Here is a 19,411-nt window from a genome sequence, read left to right as displayed (position 1 = left end):
TTAAAAATAGAACTACCATATAGTTCAGCAATCCTACTTCTGGGTATATATCCAAAAGAATTGAAAGCAGGGACACAAAGAGATTTGCACACCCATGTTCCTAGCAGCACTACGCACAATAGCCAAGAGGTGGAAGCAACCCAAATGGCCATCGAAGAATGAAAGGATAAACAAAATGTGGTGTATACACACAAAAGAATTAATTATTCAGCCTTAAAAAAGGAAGGAAATCTTGTTACATGTTACAACATGGATGACCCTTGAGGACATTACGTTAAGTGAAATAAACCAGTCAAAAAAGACAAGTATTGTGTGATTCCACTTATATGAGGTATCTAAAGTACTGCAATTTATAGAAACAAAAAGTGGCATGAGGGCTTCCCTGGTGGCGCAGTGGCTGAGAGTCCACCTGCCGATGCAGGGGACACGGGTTCGTGCCCCGGTCCGGGAAGATCCCACATGCCGCGGAGCGGCTGGGCCTGTGAGCCATGGCTGCTGAGCCTGCGCGTCCGGAGCCTGTGCTCCGCAACAGGAGAGGCCACAACAGTGAGAGGCCCACATACGGCAAAAAAAAAAAAAAAAAAAAAGTGGCATGATAGTTACCAGGAGCTGGGGAAGGGAAAAAAAAAGGAAATTGTTGTATAATGGGTATAGAGTTTCAGTTTTACAAGACGAAAAGAGTTTTGGAGGTGTTTCATAACAATGTGAATATAATTAACTCTACTAAGCTATACACTTAAAAATGGTTTAAATGGTGCATTTTATGTGTTTTTCTACCACAGTTTTTAAAAAGTTAAACAGAGTACCATATGACCCAACAATTCCACTTCTAGGTATATTAGCAAGAGAAATGAAAACATATGTCCACACAAAACATATATATGAAAATTCATAGCAGCATTATCATAATATTAAGCCAAAGAGTAGAAACAAATGTCCACCAACAGATGAATGAATAAATAAAATGTGATGTATCCATATAATGGAATATTATTTAGCCATAAAAAGAAATATGTATTGACACGTGCCACTATGGATGAACTCTGAAAACATTACGCTAAGTGAAAGAAGCAGCCCAAAACGCCTCATATTTATGTGATTCCATTTTTATGAAGTGTCTAGAACAGACAAATCCACAGAGAAAGAAAGTAGGTGTCTAGGGCTGAGGGGAGGAGGGGAATAGGAAGTGACTGCTAATGGCTATAGGGTTTCTTTCTGGGGTAATGAAAATGTTCTGGGAGTAGGTGATGGTGATAGTAGCACAACCTTGTAAATATAATAAAAACCACTGAATTGTATAGTTAACCCTTGAACAACATGAGTTTGAACTGCACAGGTCCACCTTACAAAGTTTTTTTTTAAAGTGCTACGGTGCTACATGAGCCACGGTTGGTTGAATCCACGGATGCGTAACAGTGGACAGAGTGCTGACTGTAAAGTTATACACAGATTTTCAACTGTGTGGAGGGTCAGCAACCCTAACCTCTGCATTGTTCAAGGGTCAACTGTGCTTTTAAATGAATTTTAGGACATGTGAATTATACCTTGATTTAAAAAAAAAAATACACTGATTTGGGAAGCACTACTGGGGGTTCAGTAACTTCAGCCTATTTTCCTCCAAGGAAGGGGGTACAATCTCTTTCTCTCTTTTCCTAAAAAAGAAAAAAAAAAGACTATCCCAGTTGGAGTCTAACAGCTAAGTACAGCAACCCTTCTGTTTGAGGTGGGCCAGCTCACCCCTCCACTGCTCCTCTATCTGAATGAACCTGGCTAGTCCAGACAATGACAAGCACACACACCCACAGCAGGCAAACAACTGAGTTCAAGCAGTCCTCAGGTTCCCTGGGAGCCAGGACTACAAGCACTGGGATCATTCTGTCAGCCTCACACAGTGGCTATAATTTCTCCTTCTGGGGAGTATCCACAAAACAAGTTAAGGACTGGTTCCACAGCTTCCTGAAATCGAGAGGAAATCCAAAGAGACTATCCATCTTCCATCCTCCTATGAAAGCAAGACTAAAGACAACCTAAATAGTCATTAATAGAAGACTTGTTACAATAGTATTCATTTGCACGAACTGCTGCAATGCCATTAAAAAGAATGACCCTGAGGTGCTGGTAATTTCCATTTCTTGATCTGGGTGCTAGTTATGTGGATGTGCTCAGTTTGTGAAAATCAGTTGTACATCTGACACGTGCATGTTCTTCTATGTATATTATACTTCAATAAAATACTTTTAAAAAGCACACAGGAGGCTTCCCTGGTTGCGCAGTGGTTGAGAGTCTGCCTGCCGATGCAGGGGACGCGGGTTCGTGCCCTGGTCCGGGAAGATCCCACATGCCGCGGAGCGGCTGGGCCCGTGAGCCATGGCCGCTGAGCCTGCGCGTCCAGAGCCTGTGCTCTGCAACGGGAGAGGCCACAACAGTGGGAGGCCCGCATACCAGAAAAAAAAAAAAAAAAAAAGCATACAATAGACCTACTTGTATCAATATGGAATGTCCTTTAAAATACTAAGTGAAAAAAAATAAAGGTGTAGAGGAGTAGAGGAGGTGTGGAGGTGTAGAGGAGTATGCATTACATGCTACCGTTTGTGTTTAAACCATAGTTAGATACAGATATAAATGTCTATATATAAACAGGTGCTTTGGAAGAATACACAAGCAGCTAAAAAGGCAATGGTTATGGGGGTGGAACTGGACATCTACAGTTAGAGAGATTTATTTTTTTATTTTACATATTCTCTATTTTAATGTTACTATGCACATTTATTCATTTTACAATGACAAACTATAAACCGAGTAGCCGAAAACGTCCCTCTTTCTTCACTGAATGCCAGCCTGCTGCCTTGGGACAATTTGCTGCAATTTGGTCTATGAATTAGCACTCAGATACCTGAGATGGGGAAAGGCAGTGTGGTTTATCAGAAAGGTAATTAGTGGTGGTTTGCTATAGCAGAAAGTGAATGGACGTAATAAAACGCATATTATTTGAACTAAGGAGTTTGTTTCCCATCTCCAGCCTTTCTAGCTGTGTGATCTCAGACAAGTTATTTAACCTCTCTGAGCCTCACTTACCCCATCTGAACAATGAGGATACCAGTAACAGGGCTCTTAAGGACTTCCCTGGTGGCACAGTGGTTAAGAATCCACCTGCCAATGCAGGGGACATGGCCCTGGTCCGGGAAGATCCCACATGCCGCAGAGCAACTAAGCCCATGCGCCACAACTACTGAACCTGTACTCTAGAGCCAGCGAGCCACAACTACTCAGCCCGCGTGCTGCAACTACTGAAGCCCACATGCCTAGAGCCCGTGCTCTGCAGCAAAGAGAAGCCACTGCAGTAAGAAGCCCATGCACCGCAACGAAGAGTGGCCCCCGCTCGCCACAACTAGAGAAAGCCCACGTGCAGCAACAAAGACCCAATGCAGCCAAAAATAAATAAATAATTTATTTTTTAAGAAGATTAATAATAAGGATTAACAATAATGTGTGTGTCCGTAAAGTACCTAACATAGTACTTGAAGCCTAGCTGGCACTCAAGCATTAGTTTTGTTATCCTTTCCCCAGAAATAACTAAAACTATGACGAGTGCCTCACAGGCATCTCTAAAAGCTAGAAATGTAGGGGAAATACTCTCCTTGGGGGTTGCCTGGGACCTCTACTACAGGCTTAAAAGCCTTGCAGAGGGCTTCCCTGGTGGCACAGTGGTTGAGAGTCCGCCTGCCGATGCAGGGGACACGGGTTCGTGTCCCAGTCCGGGAAGATCCCCCGTGCCGCGGGGCGGCTGGGCCCGTGAGCCATGGCCGCTAAGCCTGCACGTCTGGAGCCTGTGCTCCGCAACGGGAGAGGCCACAAAAGTGAGCGGCCCGCGTACCGCAAAAAAAAAAAAAAAAAAAAAAAAGCCTTGCAGAGCAAGACAATACAGGAGACTAGCTGAAATATAAAAGTACCAGGGACAAGCCTAACTTTGAAGAATGCTACTTGATGCTCTCCCCTTCATCCTACAAACACCAAGTGAACTTAAAACAACTTTTTCAGAGCAATGTGAAGTTTGGGGAGATATGTCTGTGTAACAATTAAGACAAAAAAAAAAATCCCTAAACCAGATAAGAAAAAAAAAAAGATTAAGACCAGTTCTCTGGTAGACCTTGACAAAGTGATTTCCAGGGACAGATTGAGCTACAAGAGTCAAAAACTAGGGACTCCAAAACTGCTACCAGCTCTAAGGGAGGTTTTTCACCTCACCACTGGATTCCACCTTAAAGATAAAGTAAATTACAGGTATCCCTTATGATTTGAACTGTTCTTATCCAAACCTACGACTCAAAAGAGATATGGATAAATTTGAGATATCCCTTGTTACACCTCAAGCTCAGGAAACAAATGCATTTGGATAAAACATTTTGCTGTCTGAATTTGCTATAACCAAAATCTTGCCATCCAAATCCATGAGCACATTAGGTTCAGATAGCAAGGAATTCTTACATGAAATGTTTGGTGTAAAACTGCAAAATCTTTAACCTGCTACAGCTTTCAAGCTGCCAGTGTCTAGGTGTGAATACTACAGAGCAAAGAAGCACACTAGTCTCACAGAGCTTTGAAACTTTCTAGGTCAGTGGCCTAAGGACTTGTCAAGTTCTTTCAAAATACAAAAAGAAAAACACTCAGAGAACAGCTACAATCCAAGGAAAATATGGCACAGAATGAATCTGTCACCCCATCCTCAATAAAAGCCAGGAGCTGAGCCAACCTCACTTAGAATCAGCCTAAAGGAAGCAATCGAGGGGCTAAGCAAGGTCAGTGGAATGAACTGGCACCTCTGAAAAGAGACAAGATATAACTAAAGCACAAGTTTATTAACCATTGAAATTTTAGTACATAGCTAACTGATTATAAAGCACCACCAGCAGTGAGGCTAGATTCACTGCTACCAGAATAATTATTTCCTGAAGGAGTTTGAGGTGACACTGAACAGATCAAAGAGCATTTCCTCGGCCTTTAAAAGTCACCTAGCTAACCTGACAGTAAGTATTTAAGGTCTTTAGCATGACCATGCACGTTTACGTGGTTCGAAGCACTTTATACCCAAGCTGCTAGTTACACTGCAACGTCACCTGAGGGAAAGAATTCTGATTTTTAATTATCTCCAAATACCAACTGCTTTGGATAAACCATTTCCTGGCATGAAAAAGGTTTTAAATTCTGGTCCCAGGTTTCCTCAAATGTTAAATGATAAAATCTTCACAATCTTCAAAGAACACTAAGTATCAACTAATTGTGAGATACTTTGAAAATATCAAAAGAAATCAAAACTTTGCTACCCTAAGGAAAGGCTATTAATTTTCAGAAAACAAGCAAACAAACCAAAAATCCCAATTAATTCCAATGGAAACATGTGTTATTACATAGCTATTTTTGAAGTTATCATATTTATTAAGACCTCCCTAACTAATCAATTATACAGTTTGGCAATATACTTTGAAAAATCTCAATCTTTTGATTCAAGATCTCATCGACATTCATTCACTCAATAGATTTTAATTGAATGCCTTTACTGTGTGCCAGGTATGTGCTAGGAGCTATAGTAAAATGAATCTCATCATTGTCCTCAAAGATGATACATGTACAATTATATAAGGCAGGTTGTGTTATAAGTGATTAAAAAGTGCAATGAGTTCAGATAAAAAGCACTTCCCGCAGGAAGCAATGTCTAAACCATAAGCTTGAAGACAGGATCAGGTTCCACCAAGGAGAGAGAAAAATTAAACCTTCCAGACATAGTCTGAATGAAGAAACATAAGCACCTTTTCTCCACTTAAGTAGGTATAGAAAATTAAGAGTACCATTAAATCTAACCATATTTAAGGAAAAGCAGTATTTTGCTATTTCTCTAGGAAGATTTTTTTCCCTATCTGCACAATTGTTAAAGAACTTACAAATCCATTTCCCCAAATTTCTCAAAATAACTAAGTCCATAATATATTGCACAAGTGTTACCTTGAAGAGCCAGATCTGTCTTCCATAAAAATTTAAAAAAACAAATTATCATGGTGATATACATGTTATGCTTACATTTAAAGAGGATTTTATAAACAGCATGGTATAGAAAAGAGAAAACCGGCTTTAGGATGAGACAGACCTGGGTTTTGAAACTCAGCTCTTACTTACTAGCAGTGTGACCTTCGAAAAGTTCCTTCTCTGAAAGCCAGTTTCCTTATCTGTAAAAAGGGAGATAACTACCCTGTAAGCAACCCTGTGAGGTACAGAGAGAATATGTATAAAGCATGCTGCATAAAGAAGGTACTTAATCAATGTCCTCTTTAGTTACTTTAATGGGAAAGTAATAATTACTCATAACCTATTTCACAAGCTAGGATTTTACAACAAAGATAGATCATTTGATCAATATCATACTAGATCAAAATTAGAAAATAACTGACCCAGAGCCTCATGTATACCTTTATGCCACACTACTTTCAAACCATTACATTAGCCTGAAGGTACAGAAACTCTGTCTTCTAAACCACTGATGAGCATGGTACAAAAGCCATTGACTATGACATACTGTACCTTTTGGTTTGATTTCTCTTCCCTTGAATGGCTAAAACGTGTAAGCTAACACAAACCTGTCACAGTCCGCTGGCCATCACTTAGGTTATTCCACCACTTGTTAATCTAAAACAGAAGAAAAATTGCATATCACCATATGGTAAATAATTTCAGGCTATGTAAATGAAAAGCAAGAAAGAAAATCCTTTGTGCGTAAATGAAAGAGTCCTCATCTATAAAAATCTCTACTGAACAACAGACATAACAAATATGCGATAGAGTGGAAAACACAGCTGTTTTACAGTCAGACAGCCTGCATTCTCTACACAAAGCCACTGATAAGCTCTGTGACCTCAAATTACTTCTAAACTTCAGTTTCCTGATACATAAAATGGAGACAGTAACAGATATATAGCAATACCACTGTGAGGAATATCAATAACATAAAGTACCTAGCACACTATCAAGTGATTGTTCACCAAGACCCAATCTAGTTTTGAAATTCTAACCAAAAATATTTTCTACTAAAATTGGCTTTTTTTTTTTAAAGGTATAATACTAGATTGAGGTTTAGAAAAAGACAGAATCCTAATCTTTTAGGGACACACCTTGAAATTTTATAGATGATATATGCCTAGAATTTGCTTTATAGTAATCAGTGGTGGGGAGGGAAGGGAAAGAAGGGGAACTAGATGAAACAAAGTTGGCTATGTGTCAATAACTGTTGACATTGGATGATAGGGGTTCATTATACTATTCTCTTCACTCTTTTTACTTTACCTTTGAAATTTTCCATGATTAAAGTTTTTTAATTAAAAAAAACTATGTTCTAACTATGAAACTGAACCAGACTTTGTATACTAATACAGAAAGAAACCCAAGGTAAAGAAAAAAAGTTACAGATCAACATATATTTGATTCATGCACAACAATGATTCCATTTTTGTAATTCAGTTGACCTTTGAACAGCAGGGGTTTGAACTGCACTGGACTTATATGCAGATTTTTTTCAATAAATATGTACTATAATATACTACACCATTCGCAGTTGGTGGAATCCACAGATGTGGGACCGCTGTTACAGAGGTCCCACTATAAAGTTACAGGCACGTGTGCCACTGCGTGGAGGGTCAGCACCCCAACCCCTGAGTTGTTCAAGGTCAACAACAATTTAAATGTGTGTGAACTCTCAGACCTTACTCACTGCATACGTAGTAGTGGGGCACAGGTTCCCAGGACTTTCACTTCCCATGTTATATTTATGTGTTATTTCAATTTTCTTTAACATGGATTTTATATTTTATCTCTTATCATTTAACTACTTTAAACAAATCCATCTTTGGATGAAGATTATGTATATTGCATGTGTCATTTTCACCATTCCAAGGAACAATCTGGGTATCAAAACTTTATAGTGCAGAAGCCTGTAGCTTTCAAGGGATCCAGGACTGTGGAATAGGTCAGTGTTACTATCTTCTCAAACATATTGTACTGAAAAAAAACCACTGCTCATTACTGCAGGTTTTACCTGCAAATATTACATCCATTGTTCTTCTGACATAAAGCCTCTCTAGAACTGGTAGGGCTCATGCTTCTTGTGTCTATGGGGAAACAAGGAGGAATGAATCCTTCTCCCTACTTAGAGGAACCTTCAACTATCATTAGGAAAAAGAAAACCCAAGGCTGCTCTCTCACTAGCCAGGAATAAGAAGTTCCTAGGAAGGAGAAAACTGAAGAGGACATCAACACTCTCTCCAAACTGGAAGAGCAGTGTGTCATAAAAAAATACGGAGGTGCTTGAAAAATAAATGGACCTGGATCCACAAATTAGCCTATGGTCTCTGCTCAATAAGTACTGGCAAATGAAATAAAATATACGCTTTATCTAAAAGGCAACATTTTAAGAAAATCAGTTAGGTGGAAGGAAGGCCATCAACTTGCATATGAAATAATGAAAAGTTCTAAAAGCTCTGTATTTGTACCCTTTTCTTGCCTCTTGATCCCCTGAGCACAGTTAGAAAAAACATCAACAGTGGTTATTTATCAGAGATATATAAACATCATGTCACTGAGAAGCTTTTTAAAACCCACATAGTATCTCTACCCCTCAAGCATAAAACTCCCTGTGATTCTAATATGGACTCTAAAAGTAAAACAGTGGCCCTTAGTAGAGCTGGAAAAGGCTCCAAAACATTAATTTTTAACAACTATCTGTGGTGATTCTTGATATGTGGGTAGAGGGACAAACTTCTTGGAACACTGTTAAGTACAACGTTGCCAGACATACGAAACATTAATACTTACTACAGTGAAATGACTCTAAAGAAGAATATTAACTGCAATGACTTCACATCTACTGATCTAATGTTGCCATTAACTAAAAACACTTCATAAATAACCAGACTTCAAAAACTGATCAACTAGAACAAAAAAAATGCCATGTTTATCTTTACCTCCTTTCTGAAGTCTCCTTCCTTCTGTGGTCTTATGCTATCCAACCAATCAGCTTTTATACCATCAAAATAACTCTGGACCCTGGACTTCAGTGATTCATATTGCCAAATGGCAGCTGATCCAAATGCACAGCCTGTAAACTATATAAAATAAATATATTACAAAAGAAAAAATTTTTTAAATAGATCTATACATAGTTCCAAGGATGATATTTCATTTTCATTGCTTTTTATAAACATAAGGAACATCTGGCCCACTGAAACTTACTAGGTGAAAAGAACACTTGTTTCCCATTTTATTAACGTTACAGTACCCTGGGGCCTGTTTACAGTTAGAACTTTTCCAATAAAATTCAAAATATCAACTCAGTATCACTTGCATTGTTATACCAAATAAGAGGCCCATGAGTTTCTTCTCCAGGGCTTACATAAATGACCCATACTCTAACAGCAATTATTAAATTCATGTTCTATTGTAATCATGACCCCAGATCCTTTTGATCCCACTCCACTTGTCTTTAAGGGAGCCCAAATAGGACAAGTAGTATTGATACTTTAACACTACACCTGCAGCAAGGTAGGTAACTCCTAGTGACGTGAGCTCTTACCCCAACAGTAAAAAACAAAGGCTTTACAAGAGTCCTTATAGGATAAGGAGAAGGATAAAAGGCTGTTTCTTCTACAGGAGGAATCAAAGCACTTCTCTTGTATGCTTCACTACTTGTTCCTGTGTCTGATCTTCGAGGTTCAACCTTCCTGGGTGCTTTTCTGAATCCACATTTTTGCTGAATAAAAACATTAAACCTATAGGGGAAAATAACAGATTAGAAACAGAGCTGCAGGGACATGGGTTCTATCCTTGATTGGGGAACTAAGATCCCACATGCCTCGGGGCAACTAAGCCCACGTGCCACAACTACTGAGATCACGCACCTCAATGAGAGAGCCTGCGTGCCGCAAACTACAGAGCCCTCGTGCTCTGGAGCCCGCGCAACACAACTATAGAGCCCATGCACCCTGGAGCCCGCGCACCACAACTAGAGACAGAAAACCCTCACGCCGCAACTAGTAAGAAGCCCGAGCGCAGCAACAGAGACCGAGTGTGGTAATTAAAGATCCTGTGTGCCTCAACGAAGATCCCGTGTGCTGCAACTAAGGCCCGATGCAGCCAAAAAAAATAAGGAAAATAAATAGGAAGGAAGGAAGGAAGGAAGGAGGGAAGGAAGGAAGAAACAGAGCTGCATCTTGCAAACATCAACCTCTACGAGCCTCCCCAACTGACGTGCATCATCACCATTTCAGTTTATTCTCACTATGCAGCCCCAAAGCCGCCAAGACTCCTACTCCCAGGTAGGATTCAGTCAAAACAATGAACTGTGCCCTTCTGAAAAAGGAGAGACATAAACTACAGCAGCTTTACAGGGCATCTATTTGGGCCGTTACTGTGTATCAATCAACAGAATAATTTGTATCCATCCCCCACACAGTCTGCAATCCTGTAAAAAGCTGGAGAACTACAAGTTGTGGTTTGAATTAGCACAGAATAGCTTTATTTTTTTTGAAGTTTGGCCAAACATTTAAATCAAATAATGATTTTCCTTTTATAAGTACTAACTTACTTAGTACAAGTTGGCGGATTTTCCCCAACTTGCCCCCTATTTACTTCACTACCAGTTTGGGGGACACCCAACTAGATGTTCTATAAAGGGTTTTCTTGTTTTGAGTCCTTATAGCTTGACCTCCTCAAAACATCTGACACTACTGATCACACCTGTCAGCGCCTGTAAGGTTGCACTCTCTGCTCTTCAAACTTGCTTTCCTAACGGCTTCCCCCTTTCTCCTATCCCGTAAAGACAGATATGCTTAAAGGCTCTAATACTTCCTTTACACATTCTCCATTCAAACTGAACCCATATAAATTTGTGAAGCATTTTTTTCTTTTGTAAAATGGTAATTTCCCCCAGGTAGACCATGTAGAGGCCCCTTCCTGTTTGTTCTCATTGTACTCTAATCATACTATATCCTTCAGACTCATAGAACTCCTGTCTGCCAGTCAGACAGGTCTTCTCACTTTTGTAACGTGGGCCTTGAAACACTTTGGTTGAATAAAAGAAAAAGTTCATTTCTGTGGCCTGGATGACTTCTGAGCAAGTAAATGATTCAAATATATGTCTCTAGTCCCAGCCTCAATTTTCTTGTCTTGTATTTCCAACTATATATTGAATAATTCTACTTGGATATGCTCCCTATTACTTTAAAACCAATATATTCAGAAGGGAATTCATCCCCTTCTACAAGCTCCATTTTCTGACTTCTTTATTCTTTCAGTGGGCCCACAGTTATCTTAATCACTAAGATTAAAAATCTAGAAGTCATTATGGAGTTCTCTCTGCTTAATTCTTACCATCTAATTTAAAACCAAATCTGTCGAATATTTTTTTCACTCCTAATCTAGTCCCGTACCCCATGCCTAAACAACAGCAACAGCTGACTTCAGTTCAAACATTTTAACATGTTGCATGTTCTTCTTTCCTCATAGCACTCTTCCACAAACATTCAACACTTCCTCAAATGTCGTCTTAGAGGGCCAACATTCTCTCCCTAATTCCCACACAATCCCTTAGTTCATCCCTTTTGGCCTGGAATACTCTACCATTTCCTAACAGATCTCACTGCTTCTAATACTGCCTTACTCCAATTCATCCTCCACACTTTATTAGGCACAAATATATTATCATTCCCCTGCTTTAAATCCCACAGTAAATTTTTCATCACCCCACCAAATTCAGCAATGCTACTCCTTTGTTGCGGTACTTACTTCCCTTTAACTTTTTCATGCCCTTCAAAATTCAGTTCATTTATTTCCTCCTCCAGGAAGCCTTCCTAAACTCTCGCAGGCTGGGTGTCTCCTTTGTACCCCTAGAGTCCTAAAGCATGCTGTATGTACTCTTATATTTGTCTCATTTATTGCCTGTACCGTAACTAGATTATCACTTCTGTATTCATTTTATCTCCACCACCAAGGCCAGTTCCTAATAAAGAAAGGGTCAATAATTATGTTAGAAGAAAGAAGGGGTCAAGAATGATTATTGGTTTTATTCTGAATAACTGAAAGGAAGGTGGTACTACTCACTAAGACAAGGAAAATCAGAGGCACCAAAATAGGAAACTGGAAAATGAGAGATGAATAATTCCATCTTGGGCACTGTTTAAAATGCCTGCAATCACAGCAGCTCAGTTCTAACAGGTAAAAATTGGAACTTAAATTTCCATCAACAGGGGAAAGGATGAACTGTGTTATATTCACACAATGGAATATAGTGGTCCCTCAGTATCCATGGGAGACTGGTTCTAGGACCCCCTGCGGATACCAAATTCGGGATGCTGAAATCCCTTATATAAAATGACGTAATACAGTGACATTCCCCATCCACAGTTGTTTGAATACATGGATGAGGAACCTGGAGATACAGAGGGCCAACTGTATCACTCAGTGAAAAACTACTGATCACACATCACGGATGAATCTCAAAAACACTGCTGAGTAAAAGAAGTCAAACACAAAAGAGCACATAATGTGTGTGATTCCATTAATGCATATCAAGCTAAAGAACAGGCAAAAATAATTTGTGGTGACCAAAATCAATAGTGGTGGGCTTCCCTGGTGGCACAGTGGTTAAGAATCCACCTGCCAATGAAGGGGACACAGGTTCAAGCCCTGGTCCAGAAGATCCCATATGCTGTGGAGCAGCTAAGCCCGTGCACCACAACTACTGGGCCCGCGTTCTAGAGCCCGTGAGCCACAACTACTGAGCCCTCATCCACAAATACTGAAGCCCGCGCACCCAGAGCCCGTGCTCTGCAACGAGAAGCCACCTCAATGAGAAGCCCATGCATCGCAACAAAGCGTAGCCCCCACTCGCTGCAACTAGAGAAAGCCTGCGCGCAGCAACGAAGACCCAATGCAGCCAAAATTAAATAAATAATTTTTTGAAAAAAATTAATAATGGTTGCCTGAAGTGGGACTTGACTGGAAAGGGGCAAGAGGGAACTTGATGGAATGATGGGCAGTATCTTTATTTTTAGGTGATGGTTGCACAGGTGTATACATTTGTCAGAACTAATGGGCTGTATGCTTAATACTTATATGTTTTACTACATGCAAATTATATTGCAATGAAGTATTTTTAGCATTGGTAGAACACCCAGGTGATGTCTAGCAGGCATTTGGAAACACGAAACCCAGAAAAATGGTATAGCTACTATTACCATTACTCACCTAAAATGCTGTCTTCCACACTGAGTCTACGCCACAGTTCAACTTCTCAGACATCACATGGTGAGGATGGGTGATGATGATAAAGTAATTCACCTTAAAACTTCTAATAATTTAGAATTTGTACTAACAAATAAGTGCTACTTCTTTCAACAAAATCTATTTTGGAAAGCAGTACACTTAGTCAAACAATGCCAATGTTGCTCTGAATGGCTCTGAACTTCAGAACCTGTTCCCAGTCTTACGAATATCCTTTAGCAAGTAACTGTTGAATGGCTAATTGCAAATCTATTTCTAGTTCTTGTTCTGTTGCCTGCTTTTTCTGCAGAGGCTAGGAAAGATAAACATCTTCACTTTACCAGTCTCTCCTATGGCTAGGGATGGACATATTACAGAGTTCTGACAAAATGAGACTTAACTGTTTAGAAACCTCTTGAAAAGGTTTTGCTTATCTGATAAAATTGGAGGTATCACTAATGTCTCATCCCTCCCACTTCTTTTTGCCTTGAAAAAGGACGCAATTTTCTAGAGATGAGGCAGTCATCTTGAATGCCCAGAGAAAGGCCAAGGGCTTCAGAAACTAACCTTAACATTTTTTGAGCCACTGAGCAAAGACAATAGCCACCTACCTCCAATCATTTTATGCTAAATACTCCTCTCGTTTCTTTAAGCAACAATTAACTTACAGCCAAATGCATTCCTAACTGATAACAGCTTTAAAAGTGGCAGATGTTAATCCTTTGCAATTGGATTTGATTTTTATTAAATATTCCAAAGTAATTTAGAGCTAGGTCTAGTAAATAAATTACAAGTAACACCACTTTGGGCCAAAAACCCCAAAGATGTGACATAAAGTAATAGGAATATGTTTCCTTTAAATGTTTCCCTGTAAATGGTTACAATTGTAACCCAGGGCCTCCCTGGTGGCAGCAGTGGTTAAGAATCCATCTGCAAATGCAGGGGGACACGGGTTCGAGCCCTGGTCCGGGAAGATCTCACATGCCATGGAGCAACTAAGCCCACGTGCCACAACTACTGAGCCTGCGCTCTAGAGCCGGGGAGCCACAACTACTGAGCCCGCGAGCCACAACCAGTGAAGCCCATGTGCCCAGAGCCCGTGCTCCGCAGCAAGAGAAGCCACCGCAATGAGAAGCCCGCACACCGCCATGAAGCAGCCCCTGCTTGCTGCAACTAGAGAAAGCCTGCGCACAGCAACGAAGACCCAATGCAGCCAAAAATAAATAAATAAGTTAAAAAAAAAATTGTAACCCAACGTTGCTGGTTTCTGGTATTCTTTTTTTTTGGCCACATCTCATGGCTTACAAGATCTCAGCTCCCCAACCAAGACTGAACCTGGGTCACGGCAGTGAGAACCCAGAGTCCTAACCAGTAGGCCACATTTTTTTCTTTTTAGACCAAGAAATATGAAGGATGAGATTTCTTTATATCTCCAACAGCTTAATACTCCAGGATATGTACTCAATCAGTTCTTCTACAGCTCATCAACTCATTTACAATTCTGAAGCACAATGCTTGAAAAGGAATACAAATACACCAGGTTGGGAATCTGGATTTGACGCAAAGCCAGACCTTTTGCCTAGAATAATATTTACCTTGAGAATCTCAACAGAAGTTAAGTGTGGGACTGAGGACACCAAGAACAAATTGGCCCCAGATGCAGTTCAGATGCAAAATACATGTTAGGAGTACATACACTGGGAATTAGAGTTGGACATACAGATCTTGTTGGATAGAATTAAGTACTATGACTTGGCTCACTGAACACCTATTCCTTTCACCTATGGTACATTCACATGCTGCAGGGACTGGAAAGCTAAAAACTATTTCCTTTTGGTTAGGATTCGAGATGTGATCAGGGCCTGCTAATCAGATACATCAGCACAACACCTGAAGTCAGAACTGAGTTGAGTGAGAGGCAGCACACGAGGCATGACTTCTGCTAATGAAAATAACGGTGGAGACAGCATAGTTCTTACTTTGGTTAGCAGAACCTGATCTGGTAGCAGCTTCCTCAGTTGTCTCATTTATTATTGCTTAAAAGAGTTGTTTAAAAGAAAAAGAATATCTGACAGTGACCTACGTGGCCCTATTTTCTATCAAGCCATTTACAAAATATGTTTGGCAAACCCTGTCCTGAACTGCTCGTTCATGAACCACTTTGAACAGCAGGAGCTAGAATCTAATCCCTCATCCTTCCAACAACATTTCTACTTAAATTACAATGGTTATCTACAGGTTAATCCTATCTGACTAGAATTTTAAAATTAGGATTTGTAACCAAAGTATTCCAATACAAAAGTTTCACTAGGACTGACAGTGAGCTTTTTTGGCTCAATCCTAGCATCCGCACCTAAGGGTACCCTGGAATTTCCAGCCACTTGGTTTGGGGAGGCACACCAAGCTCCTGACTGGCTTAAGCGAAACTACATGTCCCACATCCCTGGCAAATTTAAGGAATTCAAAGATGAACATGCATCCCAAGTTAGGCCAATCCAGTCCAGTGAAATTCAAATTTCAAGATTTTGTTTGTAATACTGGGGAAGAGAATCTTTTCTGCTGGACTTGAACCTACAAGTATATAGCCCCAAGAGCTGCTGACAGCCATCTTACAACAAGGAGATAGCATACTGAGAACATAAAGCCAACGTTTAGGAAGCAGAGCCAAGCCATGGAGGAAAATGGAGTCCTGGTGACAATCTGAAACACGATCTTGCCTCACCCAGAAGCCAGGCTCACCTCTGGACTTTTTAACGGTATAAACCAATAAATTCCCCTAATTATTAAGGTCAGCTAGAGCTGGGTTTTCTGTTGGTACAAGGATGCTTTTAGATATAATAAGTACTTCATCACACATTACATGACAAGGTACGTTCTCTGTCCTTAGTGAGCTTTTGTTTTACATTTCTTAAAAGTAAAACCAACCAGGAAAAGTGTAATAAATGTCTCCAATTGCAAATGTTTGATATCATACTTAAAGGCCTAGGTTCTTAAGCTCTAACCATTCATATGGGTAGGTAATATGGAAAAATAAATGACCTGAAATAAGTCTGGAAAACAAAGGAAGCAACACAATAAAATGCATGGGGGTGGGATGGGAGGAAAGAGTCACAAGAGGTATACACCAACTCATGAGGACAGGCCTGCCTTTTTGCTCTGTGCTTTGGTCCTTCTGCCAATAACTAGTGATTTGTGAAAGCAATGTAACGTGCTCAAAGTGGGAAGATCTTATGAATGCTTGAGTTACCACTAACCACACAATTGTTATGGTTCCATTTTTTAATACCATCCCGTAACTTTTAAATTGAAAAGTCATGTCTATATATCTGTTGCCTTAGTGGTGAGTGAGATAACACAGTCTAGTGAATTGTTTTCAACAGTGTGAGGATAAAGACAATGCCACTTAGATATCGTACAAGTCAGCACTAATGTCTATGTTACTATAGATTTTTGTGAATAAACTGAGTAGAAGTGGCCTATTGTGCAAATGGAGACAGACGTGTCCAAGCACACACACAACAGACTCATCCCACTTAAAAGAAAATAGTTGTATTCAGGGGAAGGGGCATAAACTCTTGCATGCCGCAATTATTTTCTTAAAACTCATCTTGAGTTAATACATGGTGAATTAAACAGGGAAAATAATTGAATATACCTGATTTACTAATTTGTCAGGTATTTAACCTAAAGATATCTTAAGATTGTTATCCTAATCTAAAAGATTTAAGCTCCGTGTAAGTGCTACAATCAACTATTTTCTTCTCTTAGCTAGTTCTATACAACTGACAAATTATGCAGGCTTCTTTCAGACCTAAACCATTTTTCAGCAGGGCTGCCAACAGTTTGATCGTGGTAAAGTTTCTGAAAACCCTAAGTGAAATAGTCTCTTTTTTCTGTAAAGAGCCAGACAATAAACATTTTAGTCTTTGTGAAGAACAATTTAAAACTCTGCGGCATAGTGTTTCATTTTGCAACCCTTTAAAGACATAGAAACCATTCTTGGCTGGTGGGCTGCCTCGGGCCTGCTATTGTCTGCAGAAATTTTGAGGAATATCACCACCTGTAGTTCTTGTAAGAAGAAAAAAATGCAAATTCTCAGCCACACTTCAGGCCCATTACATCAAAATCACAAGGACTGAGCCCAGACCTCTGCTTTTTAACCGTATCCATGACTTCATTCCTCCACATACTAATTTTAGAACCACTAGAAGTGAAAGCAGACCTAATAAAGTTATATACAAGGAAACTCATGCTTTCTAGAGGTAAGCAGACATATATTCTATTATATTTCAGGCTTACCTACAATCTCTTGTAATGCACATTTTTCAGTGTCACCACAAAAAAGTCAATTTCAAACTCTGCATATAAATGACAAACTAAAAAATTGTGATGCTAATCTTCAACATCACATGATTTTTTTTTAAATGGCCTCATTAGCCAAGTTAGTTCTTTTCCTTTCCCTTCCTAACACATATCTTGAATATTTAACACCAGTTGCTTCCTAATAACTATTCACTTTTCCTCCCCCTCAAACCATGCAATTTCGACTGGGATTTGGAATAAAGTGGAAATGGAATCAGGACCACTGAAATCAACCACCACCTCCACCTGACCTCATTCTCCATCTCCTCAGGAGTTTAAGATTAGTGCCTGAGGCTCCATGTTCCAGTGTATCATGAAGTTAAGGTACAACATAAGCCAGTTTTCCACAAATCTCTGATCCTACACACATGCAGTGCTTGTTTGGAACTGCAGGTTCTTTCACTCCCCGCCCCCCAGCACCGGGCAAGATGACAGGAAGGACTGGGATAGGGCCTGGGAAATACAGTCTAAAAACACTCCAGGTGATTTTAAAATTAAGGATGGCTCCACCATATTGGAGCCTCAATTATTTACCACTGGCTAATCCCCATGTTGATAAACACTTCATGTTCCTTGCTACTATCAGTCAGGTGGATTCCAGGCACACATCTAACCAAGTCAGAAACTGGCAGAGCTGAAATTCTGTTAAAGAACAGGAAGAAATTTCAGAGCCAAATACACATCAGAATATTAGTTCAGGGATTTCTCTCTTCTCTCAATTTAGAGTTGAATTACTCTAATGCAAAAGCAGCAAATACTGATAGACCGTACTCTTCATACAGCTTCTACTCGGGAAAAATTGACTTTTCTTTCCAAGTCATCTAGAAACCAAATACTCCACTCCCAATTTCTTTAACAGAAAAGCCTCTCCTACAACTCTGCAAGAGGCAAAGTGATGCCCTCCTCTGACTCCGCCTTCCCTTACAGAGTTCTCTAAACGATAAAGAAGGTAATTTGTAGTAAAACAAAGGTTTTATAAAGACTGACAATAAAATCTCAGCCCTGCCATTCTACCAGCTGTGTTAACTCTTGCTCGCAGGATTATGAGGCGTGGTGCGCAATCAGCCCTCACAGATTACTTTTCCCGTCCCTCCGGATGGGAAAGGGGCCACCGCGGGCTCACGGAGAGTTGGGCCGGGGCTGGTCACTGTGCACCCGGGCAGGGTGGCGCGGCGAGAAGCGAGGACTGGACGCAGGCGAGAGATAAAGGGGGAGGGAGAGAGGAGGGGCTGGTGAAGAGAGAGGGTGAGCCGGGGGCAGCATAAGAGAACCGCACGGCCTCCGCCCCTCAGGATGCGCTGCCGGAGCCGAGGGCACGAGAGGCAAGAAGCCCCGAGACGCGACCATTACCTGCGCCCGAGCAGCCGCGGCTGACCCAGGGCTGCAGTGAGCTCCTCGCAGCTGCGGCCGCCCGCCGGCGGGCCCCACGCCTGACCACAGCCCCAGCCTCTCTGCGCCAAGCCTCGCCACGCCATCTTCCCAACCTCTGCCCCACCATGGCCCCACCTTACCAAACCCTGCCCGGAACCACTTCCGGGGCGAAAGGAAGAACCATAGAGTGCCGAGGGGCAGCCTAGCGCGCCCCCGTGCGGCCGATCCCAGGCCGGACCAACCTGAGGGAGAGGCACCCGCCGGTCGGCAGCAGTCCGGTCGGCAGCAGCTCTCCCGGCAGTGCCCAGCCTCGACCTGGGAGGGGCGTGCGAAAGCGGCCAGGCCTCCACCCTACTGACCCACAGGAAAGAGGGGGAAAAAC

General features: G+C 40.9%; 1 protein-coding gene across 1 annotated transcript in view; it reads right to left on the bottom strand.

Annotated features, from left to right (window-relative positions):
- The window catches only part of PARL (presenilin associated rhomboid like), a 64,743-nt gene extending 45,555 nt beyond the window's left edge, over positions 1-19,188 (bottom strand). Inside the window, exons 1-4 of the mRNA XM_029214643.1 lie at positions 19,009-19,188; positions 9,611-9,806; positions 9,003-9,143; positions 6,627-6,675 (exon numbers count right to left, since the gene is read on the bottom strand). Coding sequence (XP_029070476.1) covers positions 6,627-6,675; positions 9,003-9,143; positions 9,611-9,806; positions 19,009-19,133 — 511 coding nt within the window. The 5' untranslated portion in view covers positions 19,134-19,188. The remainder of the gene's footprint in view (positions 1-6,626; positions 6,676-9,002; positions 9,144-9,610; positions 9,807-19,008) is intronic.
- Between the last annotated feature and the right edge of the window lie 223 nt (positions 19,189-19,411).

The sequence above is a fragment of the Monodon monoceros genome, unplaced genomic scaffold (assembly GCF_005190385.1).
Source record: "Monodon monoceros isolate NGI ecotype Baffin Bay Population unplaced genomic scaffold, NGI_Narwhal_1 Super_Scaffold_11, whole genome shotgun sequence".
Lineage (NCBI taxonomy): Eukaryota > Metazoa > Chordata > Mammalia > Artiodactyla > Monodontidae > Monodon > Monodon monoceros.
The sequence above is the reverse complement of the archived record's forward strand: the minus strand, read 5'-3'. Positions and strand labels throughout refer to the sequence as shown.